Source organism: Pelodiscus sinensis, chromosome 3 (assembly GCF_052426305.1).
Source record: "Pelodiscus sinensis isolate ZL-2025 chromosome 3, ASM5242630v1, whole genome shotgun sequence".
Classification (NCBI taxonomy): Eukaryota; Metazoa; Chordata; order Testudines; family Trionychidae; genus Pelodiscus; species Pelodiscus sinensis.
In genome coordinates, this window is record NC_143054.1 from 85318943 (window position 1) to 85338122 (window position 19180).

At 44.8% G+C, this 19180-nt stretch overlaps 1 protein-coding gene across 4 annotated transcripts; it reads right to left on the reverse strand.

The window, feature by feature from the left end:
* Positions 1-1019: 1019 nt before the first annotated feature.
* On the reverse strand, positions 1020-18493 carry LOC102448334 (amine sulfotransferase-like). 4 transcript variants are annotated; one of them, XM_075924038.2, is made up of 7 exons: positions 18430-18493; positions 13216-13387; positions 11221-11429; positions 8477-8603; positions 6195-6289; positions 2979-3162; positions 1020-1265 (listed from the first exon to the last, which is right to left on the reverse strand). In XM_075924038.2, exons 2-7 carry the CDS (start codon positions 13376-13378, stop codon positions 1066-1068), a joined length of 978 nt encoding a protein of 325 aa, XP_075780153.2. In that variant the 5' UTR covers positions 13379-13387; positions 18430-18493; the 3' UTR covers positions 1020-1065. The 4 variants fall into 4 exon arrangements, with proteins under 4 accessions (XP_075780153.2, XP_075780151.2, XP_075780152.2 ...); XM_075924036.2 differs by lacking the exon at positions 18430-18493 and adding an exon at positions 16499-16619; XM_075924037.2 differs by lacking the exon at positions 18430-18493 and adding an exon at positions 16041-16180.
* Positions 18494-19180: the final 687 nt, after the last annotated feature.

Genomic DNA, 19180 nt, shown 5'->3' on the forward strand with positions numbered 1-19180 from the left:
GAAGATACTCTCAGTTGTATTTTGTGCAGGTTGCTACAAATTGTATGGGAATTTGGAAGCTACTAGCCCATGGGCGATCATGTCTGAGGCTGATACACCCATACAGATAACTTCACTATTCTCTTCCTTACCTCTAGGAGATGCAGGTGCGGGAAGCTCTTCTGCTTTTTGACACCTTGCCAACTCATGCTGGGGTGTCAACACAGGCATTTGTGCTGTTGAGCTTCTAATTGTTTTAACATTTGAACAGATCTATGAGCATCTCTTGGGTAAACATGAAAAGAAGCAGAAACAGAGTCTCCAGAGATACCGGGCAGGGGGGAAGCAAGTTGAGAAGAACACCATCAAGGCTGATAAATAAAGCAAGGGAAGTCCCTTCCCATGAAGAGGTTCAGATCCTGTTGCCAAAATGTAGCCCTAAGACTGACACACCTCTTAATCAAAGTAGCTGCCCTGTGCAGAATGCCAGAAAACTGTGGCAGCCTTTGTTTGAAATGCTGATGGAAATGTCCCCACTCACAGAAATGCTCTTTTAGTTTGTCAAGAGGACGGGTCACTAAAAGGGTTTGGAATGGCTTTCCCCAGCTGCTCAGATGGACAATAATAGGTAGGTACGTCTCTAGCAGGGATGTAAAATCTCATTTAATTGGTTAACTGATTGAAGGATGGTGAGGAGAGGGCTGCATCCCTCTGACTGGCCTGGGGCACCGTCTGCCCTCCACAGACTACGGCCTGCTCACAGGACTCGGCGTGTGTTTCGGTCACTGTGTATGAGATAAGAGAATGACCAAGACTTGAGTGGGGCTCTTGTGTTAGCTGGAGTCAGAGCGCTGACCTAGGGCAGTGTAGCACAGACACTTGGGACACTTCACGTCTGTGTGCAGTCTGTTGGTATCCAGGCTCCCAACCACAGCCTCTGGGCAGATCAGGTGCCGAGATTTGCAGGACAGCTGGGACAGAATGGGGCACCTTTCCTTAGAACTGGGTTATCAGTGATGTGCAAACACGCTAGAGGTACGCAATTTTGCAGGTTTCTAATCTTTAATTGCACAGCACAATGGATTTTTATGAACACCCGTGACAAAGGTGCGTTTTCATTCCCCGGTGCGCACTGTCACCTGTCTCCAACTGGAACCCACACTCGAGATCTTCATTAATATCCCAGATGAACTTGAAAGGCAGCTCTTGAATTTTTCCCTTAAACACGCTGTCAAATCTTTCACTCTGCGCCACAGTCATTGTGTTCTTCCAGTCTCCAATGGTCCCTGGGGCAGGAGACACAGACTTTGAATTGGGGATTAGAGGTCACTTGCAGATTTTATTATAATCTGAATATCACTAGTGCAGGAAAGAGACTATGACTACTGCTGATTGGGTTCAATTCCTTTTCTCCCCAGACTGGTCCTTCCTCTCTTATTTCCCAAGAACATAGCTCTCTAGGGCTTTGGGGATACTGTATTTATCCAGCCCTCAAGGTTTGTACATGTAACACCCTCCCCCTCTGGATTTTTTTTTCTACTGGAGTCATACACCTCCTCTCTGACCTGCTCTTTCTAAATAATTTTACTAATTCTGCTTTATATACCAGTAGTTTTATATGACTCAGTTCTTAACATGTAGTATTGATTTATGTTACTGCAAATTTTAGAAGAAAAATTACTAAATAAGCTGTTTCAAAATAGATACACAATTTACATCGTGTAAATAGCGTATATTATTTTGAGTTCAGGGTGTTGTGTAGACACACCATTAGATTTTATCTGTTTGGTTAATTCCGTGCTCTAAATTATTCTTAGAAACTGAAGAGACAAATCAGTTCCAGTAACCCCCATTTGTGAAGCTTCAAAGAATCACTACACAGAACTGCATTCCATTTTTTTCTAATGTTCACATATTATTAATTTCTTGAAGAACACCTTTCCTTTCATGGGTGGCATGAAATGAATTTTACTTTCTAAAAGGGCTTATTGACAATTTTCATTTGTTGAGATAATGACAGTTTTATCATTGAACTTATTCACCAGGTTTTTTTGTTGTTGTTGGGTTTTTTTTGTTGTTTTTTTTTTTAAATGTACTAGTCCCGACTAACTGCCCGTGTCTACACGCGGCAGGGACCCAGTAGTTCGAAATAAAGCCCTAGTTTGAATTACCTGTTAAACCTCATTCCAGTAGGAATAACAGGTAGTTCGAACTAGGGCTTTATTTCGAACTATCGGGTCCCTGCCATGTGTCGACGCGGGTGGTTAGTCCGGACTTGTAAATTTCAAAAATGGCAACCGGCCAGGAAGATGAAAATCAAGCCCGGGATATTTGAATCCCAGGCTTGTTTTGCAATTTCAAATGCCTACATTAGCCTCCCTAGTTCGAACTAGAGGGCTAGTGTAGACATACCCTTAGGAAATAACAGTCTTGGGCTGTGTTTAGAGACTACACCTCTCTGTCAACAGAGAGACGTAGATTAAGCATGTCGAAATTGCTAATGAAGCAGGGATTTAAATATCCCGTGCTCCATTAGCATAAATATGGCCATTGCTTTTTTAGAAATGAATCTTTTAAAAAAAAAAAAAAAACGGAAATCTAGATTTTTCTAAAATATACCCTTTTTCGACCGATCCTATATACCTCAAAACATGAGGTTTACAGGATCTTTCGAAAAAGGGTTTATTTTGGAGAGATCTGCATCTAGACTGCCGGGGAGTTTTCAAAAAAGCTCTGTTAAAAAAAAAAAGTGGCAGCCATGTTTATGCTAATGACGCATGGGATATTTAAATCCCTGCTCATTAGCAATTTCAACATGCCTAATCTACATCTCTCTCTCGACAGAGAGGTGTTGTCTAGACACAGCCTTAGTGCCCTAAAGCCAGTTATTTCCCAAGCACAGAAAGTTGTGTTTGGAAGTCCTCGGTGGATAGCCTCAACATGACCTATGCCAGGATGAGGAAGATTATATTGATTAGACTTGGCTGCTCCTGTGTTACCTTTGCGAAGAAAATATCCTTTGCCTTGTTCCTGGAGACTTGTTTCTGGTATGTTTTCATAATTGGCCCTGGCGTCCCTTTTCATGTTATCAAATGAAGCATTTTCCACAACTGTGTTCAGCTCTTTTTCAGTTAGCTGCTTTCCTAAGAATTTGCAGATTTTCAGCACAGCGCCTCTGAGATCCTGAAATGAACATTATTTTGAAGTAAGTTTTCTAACTTGGAAAATAAAAGAACTAACTGAATAAAATGATGGAGTAAAGGCTAATGGGATACTTAAACAAACAGTGTGCAATGAAGCATAAGGATAGTGCATAGAGCATTGAAGAATAAAGGTGACTTCCAGGGGCGGACTGACAATCAAAATAGGTCCGGGAAATGGGTTGAGAATGGTCCACTTTTTCACGATTCCCATTAGCCACACCCCTGACCCTGTTAACCACGCCCCTAACCCCCATTAGCCACACCCCCTGACTCCCATTAGCCAGGCCTCTGGAGGTAACACACTCGGGGCAAGATGGACACATGACCAGAAGTAAAAGGTGTCATGCGACCCCTCTCTAAGGACTTTTCCCACCATCTTCCTACCAATAGGGATTAGTTTGCCCCCCAGCAAACCCCTCTCATGCAACTATGCTATAATTGTATTAACCTTTTCTCTCTGCTGTGATGTCTCCTCCTCTTGCTCCATCAGCTCCCCTAGTGCCTGCTGCCCCCCAACCCCTCACCTTCCTCTGCTGTTTCGACTCCTGCCCTTCTCACTACCCTCAGCCCTCCTGCAACCTGCCCCCCCTCCACCAGCCCTTTTCTTCCCCCGTGCCCACTTCTCCAGTAGCCCCACTCTGATCATGTGAGGTACCCCTCCTCATCCCTTCTCTTAATACCTTCCTCTACATACCTGCCCTGCCTTTTTCCTCTGATGCTGGTCCCTCCCCTGCAGGTGTCTGTCCTTCTGCTTCACCCCCAGAATCCCCTGGCACCTGCACCTTCCCTTACCCATACACCCTCCTGGTGCCTCCCCCTTCCCTCACTGCCCCTGTCCCCTTTGCCCTCTTTTTCCCTGATGCCCACCCCCTCACCACCCTCTGCCCTCATGCTCCCGTGCCCTCACACGACTTGCTCCATCCCTGCATTCTTCATGCCCACCCCTTCTTTCAAGCCTCCTCCCAGCACGCCCTGTTGCATGAAAAAGCCTCCACCTGAGCTCACTAGATTTATATACATGGATTTTCTAAAGCTACACCAAACTGTAAGGTCTAAGGTTTTAAACTGCAATTTATTGTGATCCTTGTCAATCTTTGCAATCTGTGTAACTCTCAAATTTACTGTAAACTGCTACTTTGTAATCTTTGGAACATTCAGCCACCTTGCTTGTAATTTTTCCTAAACTGCATTCTCCAGAGTGAATGGAGAGAGAGTGTGAGTGTGAGTGTGGTTGAAGGAGGCTTGGAAAAATAGACCACATGACAATTAGTCATCACAGTCTGGGCAGGCTCTCTGCTGGATAAAGGGAGGTCTGGGCATGCTCCCTGATGACAAGGTGAATGAGTCACAGGAGCCATTCAGACACTATATAAAGAGAAGGAGCACATGTGAGACTCTCTCTTTTTCTTTCTACTGATCCTGAGAAGCTCCTCTCCAGTGTCTCTCTCTCCTGACCAGCTTCCCCAGCCATGATGAGCAGACAAACCCTCCAGGAGCCACATGCCTTGACTCTTTCTGCAACCTATATCTCTGTGTAAGTGTGTGATAGCCTGAGGGCAGGAATGAATGGATGTAAATGAGTGAATGAATGGAGGAGTGTGTGCTTGCTTGCTTATCTGTGTCTGTGTGTAAGAGAGAGAGAGAGTTCTAACTTCCTTAGCTTAAACCTTTGGTGGCTGCTTTCTCCTCTTTAGTTTTACCTAGTGGAAATAAACCCATACTAGTGTAACCCTGGGTGGTCTCTAGTGAGAATATTTTTGGGGTAACACCCCCCAACCCCCAATTCCCTTATCCTCTCCTCTCCCAGCATCACCCCTCTCCGACTGACACCTCCCCTCCTTCCCTTTCCCTCATTGTCTCCCCTCTACCCTGTCTCTTAGTGCCTTCCCCTTTCTTCTCCTGACCTAACCCCCTCCCCTCAGCACAAGCCTTTTCCTCTCCCACCCACCTTCTGCCTTCCAGTTTGTGGGGCCGGACCCGGGCTCCAGCCCACATGCTGGACCGTGCAGTGCAATGCTGGGCTGTGCAGTTTTAAAGTCCCAGGCCGTGATGTCACACCACTCCTGGGTGTCTTCCCTCCCAGCTGTTGAGCGGCATGTCTGGACGCTGCGCATGCGCTCCCTCGGCGCTACAGTGCCCAGTAGAAGGACGGCACCGGGGAATTTAAAGTGCGGGGCTGCAGCGCCCCGTCACAATCCCTCTCCTCCATCAGCAGCCCTAGCCGGCCCTTCGGCGGACGACCCACAGGGAAATTCCAGGTGTCTCACCTGGCCAGTCCGCCTCTGGTGACTTCATTGTTGGGACCTTCTATCTTACTACACAATTTCATAAGTAAGATTGTAATGCACTATGGGCATGACTACTCTACAGAGACCATTGAACCTGCTACTGTCGATCTTCCAGTGTTAGAATTAGGTGATCTAATGAAGGCCTGCTAATTTGAACTGAAAGGGGCACTCCCATCCATGCCAGTAACTCTCCTTCCACAAGGAGTAAGGGAAGTCGAAAGGAGAGTATTCTCCCTTAGGTTTCTGCGGTGTGGACAGCACCAAAAGCTGAGTTAAGGAAATTCATCTTCAGCCATGCAATTAAGTAGCTGAAGTTGTGTATCTTAATTTGACCTCATCCTGTAGTGTAGACATACCCATATATATAGGTGTCTAAAGCAGCATTAAAATTTGACAGATGAATAGCAAGCAAAGCATTGCAAATTGGAAGTAGGTGAGACCTGTTATGATACAGTGAACCAGGCATTTACCTTCTATTGAATGTCAAACTGAGTTAAGCATCTCACCCAATTATTCTGATTCTTCCCCCCTTTCATTGAGACATACTTTTACAATGACACTCACTGAAATCACTGAGGTCAACGTACCTTCCTCTGTGCAATCAATGAAACGTCTCACAGAGTAAAGTACAACTCGATGTGAGTAAGGGTGGTAAAATCAGAGAGAACAAGGGAGGCATTTCTTTACTGGTTATCTGAGCTATGAAGTGATTGACTGGTCTCACCTTCTTCATCTCCTCAAAGGTAAGGAAGAGAATGTTGAAGTCATCCCTGTGGGTGAACCAGCCTTCGATGTGATCCAACCATGAGCCAGGAGACACTTGGGAAGGAGAATATGTATAGAAATAAAAGTTAATGATCTCAAACAGAAAAGCCATTCAATTATTGGGATGTTTGCATCCCAGAATGCTCATAGGCAGAGCTGACTGTGCAGAATCGAGGGAGCATAGGTCCTTCTTTCAGCTTTTTTCCCCTTCTGCTGCTAGGGGCATATTTGGGCTCATTGAGATGTTATTTTAGGTCTGTTCTTATTCACAACATTTTCCTAGTTTATGTTCACCTTAAACATGAGATGCAGATCATTCCACGTCCATCTTCTAAGCTGGGAATACCAGATCACTTTTGTTTTATTCAAACACAGAGACAGACAGTTACATGTTGACTAATAAAGGTTATACTTTTACCTCTAGAACCCACTGGCACCACAGAATTGTACTCTTACCTGGCACAACATATTTCCATGTTTATGTTCTGATTAATTACTTATAGATCATATTTTAATTGCTTTTGATAGATTAATGACCCTAAACCTAGAACCAAATTGATAGAATCCTACAATCTCTGAACATGTGACCAGCAGAGACTATTGTGGACATCTAGCTTCACTTCCTGTGCAACGCAGGCCATCGAATGTCTCCCAACTAATTCCTAAATACATCATTTAGAATAATATCCAATCTTGATTTAAACATTGCCAATCCATCACGAGCCTTGGTAAATTGTTCCAGTGGTTAATTATGCTCTCTGTTAATAGTTTTGCCTTATTTCCAGTCTCAATTTTTGCCTTATTTCCAGTATAAATAAGTCAAGCTTCAACTGACAGTCACTGACTCTGTAAAATGGGTGCAGAAGATGATCCAGATGCCTTCCTTGGTACATTTGAGGAGGGCCATACCTCCAGACAAAGGAAACTCATGGTAGTACTCAGGAGGCACACTGCCCCCATGATCCTGACAAAATTTTGATTGCTAAATGAGGTGCTCACTCATACTCCCTGCCTCTTCCTCTCAGTGGCCCTCCCTGAATCTCTCCCCGTTCAGGCACCAGTTGCCTATAGCACCAGATGGGAGAGAGCAACTTGTGCCCTAAGGCTGTCTCCACTCTTGGCAGAAGCAGATCAAGTGGCAGTAAATATCATTGAGTGAGGAGCAGTGTTACCTCTAAGCTGCATGGCAGCACAGATTCACAGGTGATTAATCAGCCCCACCCAGTAAGGGACTCAGGGCTCCTTACACCCAGCTGAGGGAGTGGGCAGAGCTGATTAATCACCTGTGAAGTTGTGCTGCTATACAGCTTAGAGGGAACACTGGTGAGGATCATGCCCAGAACTATGAGATGGTGAAGGCAGCCATCCTTAACCAGGTGGGACTGAGGATAGCAAAATGTTGCCAAAAGTTCAGATTGTCCTGATGGCCTGCAGCCCTGGGCATTCACCGAAAGCCTCGGGGAATGGGCCAGCCACTGGATGAGGTCCAAGATGTGATCAGTGGGGGAAATAATGGACACACTCATCCGAGAATAATTGTTATGGGGCCTCTCCAAGAATATCTGAGTCTGTGTCGGATGCCACCAGCCCACGACGGCCAATGCAGAGAAGTTAACCAAGAAATACAAGTCCCCCAGACAGAGAGAGCTTACACTCTGAGAACAATGTCTTGGGGAGGAAGCCAGAGGAATCTGTTCTAAGGAAAGGCCTGGAGTGGGAGGAGGAACCCTGATAAACACCCAGTAGACCCAGCATGATAATTTGCTGGCAGTGTGGGCAGCTAGGACACAAAAACAGGATTGCCTGGATATGGAATGCAAAGGGCCGAATCTTATTGCTAGTTTCATGCTCGAGTGTGGACAAAGGGATAGAGGCTGTCCATCCCAATGAGGGATGGGAGGAATCCCCTAAGGGGTCTAGTAGACACTGCATCAGCCTGTTCACTCATTCATAGGGGACAGGTAAAACCTCATAAGTGAAGGTGAAATGCACTGAAATTGTCATTGTCAGGGTTGATGTGGTGAAGTAACAGTGCAGCTTTTCTGCAATTCTTTTCACATAAAACCTCTATTGTGAACCGTGGGTGTTAGTGCATTCAATGAAGCCTTCGAACCCCAGCTGTGACTGAGCACCAGGATTCTGACAAGCTCCACCTTCTATGTAATTTATCCACAGAGTTAGCTTATATGGGCTGTGGTCAGCAAGGAGGTCATGGCTCTTATGCAGGAAATAACACCTTACCTTTACCAGCTAAAAACCTCTCCAGAAAAATGTTAAAATCTGATATTGTCTCAAATTTGACAACAAGGTTGGAAAAATGAAAATAGGAAACCACGACATCCTTAGGGTTTCTGGCAACATAAATAACCTGCAAGGTAAAAGGAGTGACAATCTCAGACGTATTACATGGACACGATAAACCTAAAAATCTGAAGGTTTAATACTATTGCTAGTCCTGCAAAGAACCCTTAAAATTTCTGCGTATGAGGAGGATTAAAATACGTGCTTGATACTACTGTTTATCCTGCTTTTAAATACAGGCAGTCCCTGATATAAGCGGATTCGACTTATGTCGGATCCACACTTACGAACGAGGCTTTTCTCGCCCCGGAACTCATGGGCGGCAGGACCACTCAGAAGCGCAGTGGTCCCGCCACCGCATCCTCCGGGGCGAGAAAAGCTGCTCCGGGTGCTCCGGAGCAAAGCCTTGGAGGCGCGGGACCCCACCGCCTCTGCGGGTTTGCTCCGGGTGTCCCTGGTCTGCTCGGGGTGTCTCTGGTCTGCTGGGAGGGGTCCCCAGCAGACCAGGGACACCCCGAGCAAAGCTGCAGAGGCGGCAGGGTCTGCTGGGACCCCCCCAGCGGACCAGGGACACCTGGAGCAAAGCCTTGGAGGCACGGGACCCCGCCGCCTCTGCGGCTTTGCTCCGGGTCTCCCTGGTCTGCTGGGGGGGGGGGGCGGGGCGCAGCTAGTGCGCCCCCCCCCCCAGCAGACCAGGCTTTTGTTGTGGGCACCTGGGGTAGAGCAGCTGGGGTGCAGCCGGGTTGGTCCTGGGGGGACCTACCCAGCAGCACCCCAGCTGTTCTGTCCCAGGCCCCAGATTCAGCCGCTGTTGAAACTGATCAGTGGCTGATTCCAGGAAGCTGGGGGCAGAGCAACTCTGCCTCGGGCTTCCTGTAGTCAGCCCCTGGTCAGTTTCAGCAGCAGCGGCTGAATCTGGAGCCAGTTCGAGTTACGTACAAATTCAACTTAAGAACAAACCTATAGTCCCTACCTTGTACGTAACCAGGGACTGCCTGTAAATGCTTCTAATATGCCTTGCCAGCACTTTCTGCACAGACAGGGTCAATACTGCACTTCTTTAATTCCAAATCCTCTCCTGCCCGCGTGTAGCTGTCTGCAGCTGATAGTACCATTGGCCTCAGTGGGATTCATCATTTTTGTAAGCACAGCAGTAAGTTTTCTTAGAAGTGGATCTTCAATTTTTTTAAATTATTTGTGTGGGTCATTTTCAGAGCAAGAAGGTAACAAATAATTACAAATTATGGAAAATGTAATAATAAAAATCACAAATATTAACATGGACTGCAGTTACAAGTGTACTACCTTAAAAGAACTGAAACTTGTTAATAAATGGATTAGATTTTGTTTCCCTTTTTATAAACAACCACTATCAAGTGAATAACAGATGTGTATTTATGTGTATTGTGTTTGATACATTATTTCAGTGAAAAAAGTATCCTCAGACTAGAATCCCAGTAAGCATGAATTTGCCCTTTTCATAAAATTGTGAATAAAGCTATTTGTAGAGAATTGTAATGGCTATTGTGTTTAAGAAATCAAGTTAAAATGCTTTGCTGCCCACCTTAGCTAATTTCTCCTACAGTTTGGATCTGACAATTTCTAAGCCAGAGGGCGATGCACACTGAGAAAAGAAAGTCAGTAGCCAGGAAGAGAAATCTCTCCGCCCCCTTCTAAATGTTCTTAACAGTGCAAAAATCTACATGAGCCTAGTAAAGTACACATAAGCAAGATTTTCCTATGTCTATAGTTAAAACTGTGCTTTGTGCAGCACAAGAGATGTTGTTCCACTGATTTTTACTGTAGTCTTAGGGAGTGTCTTTCTGCTCGGGAGACAGGGGCTGAGCAATAAAGAAATTCAGGAGGAAGATACCTATGCATTGAGAGGTTCACTGATGGAGCTCATGCACAGTAGGGTTCTGTTCTGTGCATCTGCTCCCCTTATTGGAGTGTTACTGCAACCGAGATAAAGAAGCTGCAAAGAGGGTATCTCACGGAGAAATGGATGCACAGTAGCCCCTTTCATGGAATACATAGATGGAAATGTAAGAGATTGGCATTGGTCCCATGAGGCAATTCTCCCACTTTCTCAACCTTATGGCAAAGTGGCACTGCACACCTTCAGTGGGAAAGAGCTCAGTGTGAATTAATGACCATGGTGTGGCCTTCCTCATGAGCTGCATCTTGCCCAGGCCAGCTCCCTTTCATTGACAAGGAGTTTCATGATATTTCAAGATGCAGGAGACATAAAACATGGATAAGAGCAGAGCTGACACTTACATAGCTGTAAACACCACCACAAGAACCCTGCAATTTACATAGAAGAAGCAGACTATAATGATCATAGCCATTGATGATGCTCGTTTGGGGTGAGCTATCATAACGCAAAAGGAGCTCTGTTTCTTGGCCCAGACACCAAGCACAGCCCACGTACACTGGGCACAGACATCCTGAAGTCTAGATAGAACTTCGTTTCCCCCTTTTCCTTTGGCAGGCTCTCAGGACATGGAATGGGGCTTTGGAGGAATGTGAACCCCATACATATCCAGGGGAGATATCCTTCTGCTAAGGTTGTTGTGGGGAGTGCAGACAGACTGGCTCTGAGAATACAGGCTGATTTACTATGTAAAGCCAGAAGTTTTCCTGCATAATGTTAATTAAATCATGAAAACAGTATCACCTACTTTTCCTGTCCTGTTCCTGAGATCGCTTGGAACTAAATTGTGAAGCAGGTGAGTAGCAAAGAGCCGAGGTGATGGACGATTGACATAATCAACATTACGTAAGTTATACTCCAGCCATGGAACTCTGTCCATTAGATCTATATTTTCTGTTCCATCCCGATGGCCTTCATGATAAATCAGGCTCAAAATATTCTGAACCCACACAGTTCCTGGGAAAGGAAATAGCCTGATTTAAAAGAGGTTTCATGCTAATTTTGTTTTAATGTCATGTAATTATCTGCCATGATCACGATCTCATCCAAACGTTGTCTCAATCTACATTATTCATGAAATACATAGTTTGTATGAAAGGAACATTAGTGCAGCAGGGATGGAAATCCAAATAGCCTCATAGCTCGTGTTTAACACTAAATCCTACACGAGTTATCAATCTATCGATCTATCTACCTGATAGTCAATAACTAAAACTTGAAATGTCTTTTACTTAGGGTATTCAGGTTCCCCATTGAAAAAACAATTATTAGAGATTTTTTTCTCCCTTTTATGTTGCCTAAATGATATATTAGATTGACTCAAGCTGCAACAGACTGGTAACTTAAGACCGTCTGTATGACCTCTCTCGCTCTCTCTCTCTCTCTGGGTGTGTCTAGACTACATGCCTCCTTCGACGGAGGCATGTAGATTAGCCAGATCGGAAGAGGGAAATGAAGCCGCGATTAAAATAATCGCGGCTTCATTTAAATTTAAATGGCTGCCCCGATCTGCCGATCAGCTGTTTGTCGGCAGATCGGGGGAGTCTGGACGCGATGCCCCGACAAAGAAGCCTTTCTTCATCGACACAGGTAAACCTGGTTTCACGAGGCGTACCTGTGTCGATGAAGAAAGGCTTCTTTGTCGGGGCATCGCGTCCAGACTCCCCCGATCTGCCGACAAACAGCTGATCGGCAGATCGGGGCAGCCATTTAAATTTAAATGAAGCCGCGATTATTTTAATCGCGGCTTCATTTCCCTCTTCCGATCTGGCTAATCTACATGCCTCCGTCGAAGGAGGCATGTAGTCTAGACACACCCTCTGTGTGTATGAATGAAGGCGTATACTAATTTTTAAAGTTGTATTTTGAATAAACATGCTGTATTGCCTTTTCTCCTTAAAATATCCTGTGTGCTTCTTATAAGCATAACAGCATAACTAGTTATTGCATAATAAACAGTGGATTTACTAACACTATCTGATAGCACCCTGTGTGCTGGTGTTCCGTGTTACAATGTTCTGTATACAATGAGGTGCCAAATCATTCTTTCTGACCTTCTCTCAGAAGATTGCTTCTGCTTCATTATAACTCTAAAGCTGTAAATAGATCTCAATCTGCAAAGGCTGGAATTGGTATTATTCATGTTTTAAGAAAATATATCACTGTCATATCGGAGACCAAAAATTGAATAATCTGAGTTCACGTAGTTGGTAGTTCATCTTGAATACTGTATGACAAGATAGGGATTAAATGTGAATGGTTGAGAGATTGCGTTTAATTAATTTCAAGTCGAGATGGCTGTCTCAGTGAAATCGGGGGCTTTGTGTTCATGGGCAAATACATTAGTATAAGCAGTCACACCATGTTCCCTTTCCATCAGCTTCTTGTTCCCAAAATATTGCTGACAAATGCTTAAACAAACATGAATAAAAATAGTTGTCTATTACAAAAACAAATAGACATTCTTCACTATAATTCAACGTTGTACATAGCTTTTGGCAATATTAGCCAAGTTCTAATACACTTTGCAGATTTTCTCCGAAGTGTTAAACTTCTGCCACAGCTTAAACATGGGGATGAACTGAGATAACATCATTAATAAATTGGTGGCAGTTAAAAGATTTTAAACTACTATCACCAAACTTAGGTCATAATGGTGATTAGTAAGGAGCAGGGTCCAATAAAGGAGTCAGACAAAAGTCAGAAATGAGTTTCCGATAGAGAAACAAGCAATCAGGCTCACCTGATTTTGGAAAAGTAGCCACAAATACATCACTGTCTCTGATTTCAAAATCCTCCAGTGAATCTATGTATTCAGCTGTGGTAATGTCTTGTACAAAATAAGCTCCTTTATGTTTGAACATATATTTATTTGATGGCTCTATTGTTAGTTCAGTTTCACTCATGTTAAGAATCTGCAGATTAGAAAACATAATTTTATAACATTTTTACTTTGGTATTCTGTCTTTCAGGACAAAAATTGTTATCCCATATACAAAACCAGATCCCATTACCAATTTGAACGATAGTATTTAAATGCCATTTTTAGAGCCTGGCATGAGAATTAAATATCTCTTGCAAGTAAAAGTGCTGTGTAATGAGGTTTACACAGCTTTTCGGAAAGGGGGGGGGGGTTCGCCGAAAAAGCCACATCCAAACTACTTTCACTTTCGAAAGCTCTGCATATCCTCTTTCGCAGGGATCGCTGAACTACGGCGAGCCCCGCTCTCCAGCCGCACTGTACGGCAATCTGCTCATGCACAGATCTCCCAAATCCGGCTCTTTCAGGTTACAATCTACTCGCCACGGAAGAGTAGATTGTATTATTAGTCAAGCCCTGCTCTTTCGACACTTTAGTGTAGCCTAGATGAGCCCTGAATAGACACTATCTCGCATTTAAATCTGATTACTATGGATGGAGCATCCAGCAGGGCAGCTGTGCTTTTATGTCTTTCCACTTCTTTTGAAAGAACTCCCTCTTCCCAACCGCACAAGCCTTTTTTCAAAAGAGCTTGGAAAAAGGTTTCTTCCTCATAGAAAGAGGTTTACCATTCTCAGAAAAAGCCCTCCATTCTGTAGATTTTTTTTTCAAAAGAATGCGATTTTGGTGTGTACATTAAGTGAAGTTTTTTTGGAAAACAGCTGTAGTGGAGACATAGCCTCATTCTCTCTCAATCTCTCTCACTTAATTCCCTGTTTAATATGTTTCTCACTCTTTTCTAGTAATAGAAGCTCAACAAAATAGGAGGAAGTCAGAGGAAGTTTATTTTCACTTCAGAGATTTCTTTGATCATTTTATTTTGACCATGTGATGGTGTGGTTGTTCTCCCCTTGTCCATAAGGAGTTAAGACATCCTTGGTTGAAGTCTGCGATGGGCCCCAAAATAAGTGAGGGCCTGGCTAGGAAGGCCCTATAAGAAGGGCTCCGGGAAAGGAGGAACATGTTCTTGCTCAAGCTGTGGAGCAGGAAGTATCTGGCTGCCTAATAGTCTGGGGAAGGTACATGAGACAGAGCAATGCTGAGGAAGGACAGGAAGAGCTGTGAAGCTGTGGCCAAACAACCTTGCAGGGTGAAGCCTTGCTGTCAAGACCTGGTGGCTACTAGGGCTGCAGGGAGGCACCAGGTCAGGAGAAGGCAGCAGTTCCACACCCCTTTGGTCATGATGAGTGGCCATTTCAAACTGTAGTGAGCCCCTGAGGCAGGGGCTGATGGTGACTGGCAGAAGGTCACTGAGCCAAGGTGACTATAGGAGGTTGGAGGGGAGAACATAAGAAAATAAGAACAGCCGTACTGGGTCAGACCAAAGCTCCATCTAGCCCAGTACCCTGTCTGCAACAGTGACCAGCACCAGGTGCCCCAGAGAGGGTGGACCGAAGACAATGATCAAGCGATTTGTATCCTGCCATCCCTCTCCAGCCTCTGACAAACAGAGGCCAAGGACACCATTTTATCCCCAGGCTAATAGCCTTTTATGGACCTAACCTCCATGAAATTATCTAGCTTCTCTTTAAACTCTATTATAGTCCTAGCCTTCACAGCCTCCTCTGGCAAGGAGTTCCACAGGTTGACTACACACTGTGTGAAGAAGAACTTTCTTTTACAGGCAGTCCCCGGGTTACATGGATCCGACTTACATCAGATCCCTACTTACAAACGGGGTGAGGCAACTCCGCACTAGCTGCTTCCCCCCAGCAGACCAGAGAGATGTGAAGCTAGCGCCACCCCCCCAGCAGACCAGGGAGACGCGGAGCGGCTTTTCTCAGCAGACACCTCAGCTTGAGAATAAAGGACTGAGGGAAGTGAGGTGTGGGAGAATAAAACTGAGCTCTGGAGAAATGTTTGGCTAGAGTTTCCCCTACAATATGTACCAGTTCCGACTTACATACAAATTCAACTTAAGAACAAACCTACAGTCCCTATCTTGTACGTAACCCGGGGACTGCCTGTATTAGATTTAAACCTGCTCCCCATTAATTTCATTTCATGTCCTCTAGTTCTTCTATTTAGGGAACTAATAAAGAAAAGTTATTTATCAGCCCTCTCCACACCACTCATGATTTTATATACCTCTGTCAGGAGGGTCAGGAGCTCCTTGCAACGGGTGCACACATATGCCACCCGCCCACAGGGCAGGTAATCATACATATTACACTCGACACAACAAACAGGATAGCCCCCGCTGCTGCTGGGCTTCTGTCTCCATTTTTCTAATGAATGAGTTTAAGTATAAACCGGGTTTCTTTTTAAACCTCTGGAATATAGATTATTCTAAGAGTTATGTTTTAAAGAAGGTCAGAAGTCACTAGTGCCCTCTAACCTCCCCCTCTAACTCCGTCTCCAAACTCTCCTGGTCGCAAGCTCCCTGGTTGCTGAATCACAGGCTTACATAGCTGTGGTAGCCCCACCCCCTGGCTGAGGCTCAGCCAATTAACAGAGGCTTCTAGATTTCAAAACTTTTAGAAGCTCCTTCAAACAAACAAACAAACCAAACAAACAAACAAACCGAAGCTCAGCACACTGCAAATAACTCCCCCCCACACAAACACACACTCCAGACAGCCACTTACCACCAGGGTCCCGTTTTTACTCCTCTTTTACCTGGACAACTCCCTCTCCAAACTCTCCTGTTAGCTGTTCCTGGTTGCTGAGTCACAGGCTTATATAACTCTGGTAGCCCCTCCCCCTGGCTGAGGCTCAGCCAATTAGCAGAGGCTTCTAGATTTCAAAACTTTTAGAAGCTCCTTCAAACAAACAAACCAAACAGACAAACACAAGCTCAGCACACTGCAAATAACTCCCCCCCCCCCACACAAACACACACTTCAGACAGCCACTTACCACCAGGGTCCCGTTTTTACTCCTCTTTTATCTGGAGAACTCCCTCTCCAAACTCTCCTGTTAGCTGTTCCTAACAGCTGAAAACTGCAGAGTGGGGGGGAGGGCACTGCTGTGGGGCAGTACCGTGCGGGAAGGGGCACCATGGACCAGGAGGGGCACAGAGCTCGATGAGTGGGGAGACACTTACAATGTAGCCAGACAGACCAACCCCCCATATCATCCATCTTATTTGCCTCTCTGAAGCATACAGGGCAGAGAAGGAGCAGTAAAATCAGCATAGTCTATGCTGGCTCATCTGATCCTGAGAAGCTGAAAAAAACAGACATGTGGAGAGAGAGCAATTAAGTCAATAAGCTGTCCTCGAGGCTTCGAGAACTGCCCCGGCTGGCAACCATGTTGATTCGAACACAAACACAGTCCCTGGGAGAGGAATTTCCCACTGAGAAAAGAATCCCCAGTAATTCCAATTTAGTTATCTCTCTTACAAGTGTAAATTAAGTTCACAACTCCCTTGTAAGAACTGGTCTCACAAAAGGCAGACCAGCACTATTTGGCATCACAGATAAGAAAGAGAAATACGTGACCCAAAATGGGTATAAAAGATGGGCCCAGCACACACTCACTTTGAGTGTCATTCTACCCTCTACCTGCTGGTCGGGTTAAGTGTTTGACCTCCCAAGGTTCTATGGGGACGCCCACCTCGTATTTTCGTCTTTCCTAGGAATTGAGGGACCGGCCCTGGCCTGACATGCTGGAGTCGAGAGGCACAGAAGGGGGTAAAAATTGTACCTGAATGTGGTCCTCAGTCTTAAGTGTACACATAGAAAGAGTAAGCTGTTACTTGGTACCATTATTTCTATTTTTCTATCTTTATCTTCTTTGTAACCATTTTTAAGATCTATATTTTGCTAGTAGTTAAGAAATAGAGCAATAGCCATTGTAACCATATGATTTATAAGCTTCCTCAATAAACCTGTAACTGTTTAAGCTTTAACCTGACTCCTTCAGTTGCTGTAACAGAACCAGGCACAATTTAAAAAAGAACTTCAGCCGGTCATTAGGGACAGTATAGGAAGAGCTTGGGCGTTTGGATTTGTGTCACACCCAGGTGGCAAAATCCATTGGGGCACTTCTCAGCCTCCCCGAGGCTGCCCGCTGCGAAGGAATCACAGATTCTAGCAGCTAAAATCTGAAGTGTAATAAGCTCTTCCTATAATCTCGGGGCGTCTGAGAGCCTGTTGGCTACCCTCTGCGACGGGACCCCGGTCCTAGCAGTAAAGTCACAGACGTTAACTATTTTTCGGGGCGCCCTCCAGCCTCCTAGGCTGCCCACTGCAACGAGACTTTGTGTCTCAGCAGTCGAAGACTTGGGTGTAACACACACGCACACACTGTCCTGACCATCGGCTGACAGAGGGGCACAGAGCTCGATGAGTGGGGAGACACTTACAGGAGGCAGGTAACTGAGGGAGAGACATCGGCGAAGATTCTTCCCCCTCCTGTTTTCCCAATGCAATCAGCCCCCTGGCCAACTGTATTTTATTTTACTATTTCCATTAGTGTTGTCAACTTGAATTATTCTTTTAACTTCATTCTGCTCCTCAGGCTCCACTGGAAGCTCCAAGGAAATTTCCAGCTTGAGGGACCCTGCAAAACGGTTGGTCTAGGGCAGTCACCCATACACAGGAGTACAAGAGTTACAACCTTTCTGCACTGCTCAAATGCCAGCACTGCTGTGTAGAATGGCATCCAACCAGCCAGATGCCACAGCTGTACTTGTGCACAAAGCTGTGTCTACCTTAACTTTTCCATCCACTTCTACTGCCACAGCAGGAACTACCAGTGATCCATTAAAAGCTTCATCACCGTGCTGATACCGCAAACCAAGTGACGGCATTAATACAACGCACGATGTTCTTGTGATTTCTGTATTAGATAACCACACAAAGCATTTCAGGATCAGATTCCCATGCATCTCAGCTTCTTGCTATGGAACTGTGATGGAAAATATTTACACTGCATACACTCCACTGCAGAACCCTGAAGGATATTTATTTCACTTACAGATTTACTCATGAAGATGTTTTAGTAATCTATTACACAACAAAGAATATTTACCTTGTCTGCTCAGTTTCATCTGCTCCGAGACACACACTCAAGCTCCTTCCTTCCACTTGAATAAAGAAGATGGTGAATCACTCCTGTAACAGGAGAATAGTTATAGCTCGTGTGTAACCTGTTTGAAGTTTCATGGATCTATTTGGTTTTATTTTCTTTTAATCTCTTTCAACCTTTGAACTCAAGATTAAATTCTAATGGAAGATTACAAAAGAGATAGTTCTAGAAATGTTCCCTTTACAGATATCTGATTTGTGTCCATTAATTCTGTCCCATAGGGATTGTCCAGTTTGTCCAATATATATGGCAGTGGGGCATTGCTAGCATTTGATGGTATAGATCACATTCCTGGATGTGCAGCGAAATGAACCTCTGATTTGGTGCCTTATGTGGTTGGCTCCAATAATGAATTTGCTTGTACAGATATGTTGGCAGAGTTGGCATTGGGGCTTTTTGCAGGGCTGGGATACTGGATGTTTAGCTGTGTAGCGTGGTTACCAGAAAGAATTTGTTTCAGGTTGTGGGGTTGTTTGTAAGTGAGAATAGGCCCTTCCCCTGGGATCTTTGAGAGTGAGGGATCATTTTCCAAGATAGGTTGTAGATTGTGGATAATGTGTCAGAGGGGTTTCAGTTGTGAACTGTAGGTAATGACAAATGGAATTCTGTTATTTTCTCTTTTGGGTCTGTCTTGAAGTAGTTCATCTCTGGGTACTTTTTTCACTTCTTCAGTTCGGTATTTCACTTTTAGGAA

What these genes read in the sequence shown, in the direction of transcription:
- LOC102448334 (XM_075924036.2), bottom strand. Translation starts at nt 16,531, where the DNA reads ATGATATGGGGGGTTGGTCTGTCTGGCTACATT. An exon ending in TCAGGAACAGGACAGGAAAA is followed by an intron (nt 8,604 to 11,220) that starts GTAGGTGATACT and finishes TTTACCTTGCAG; the next exon opens with GTTATTTATGTTGCCAGAAA. An exon ending in GAGGTTTTTAGCTGGTAAAG is followed by an intron (nt 6,290 to 8,476) that starts GTAAGGTGTTAT and finishes CTCCTTCCCAAG; the next exon opens with TGTCTCCTGGCTCATGGTTG.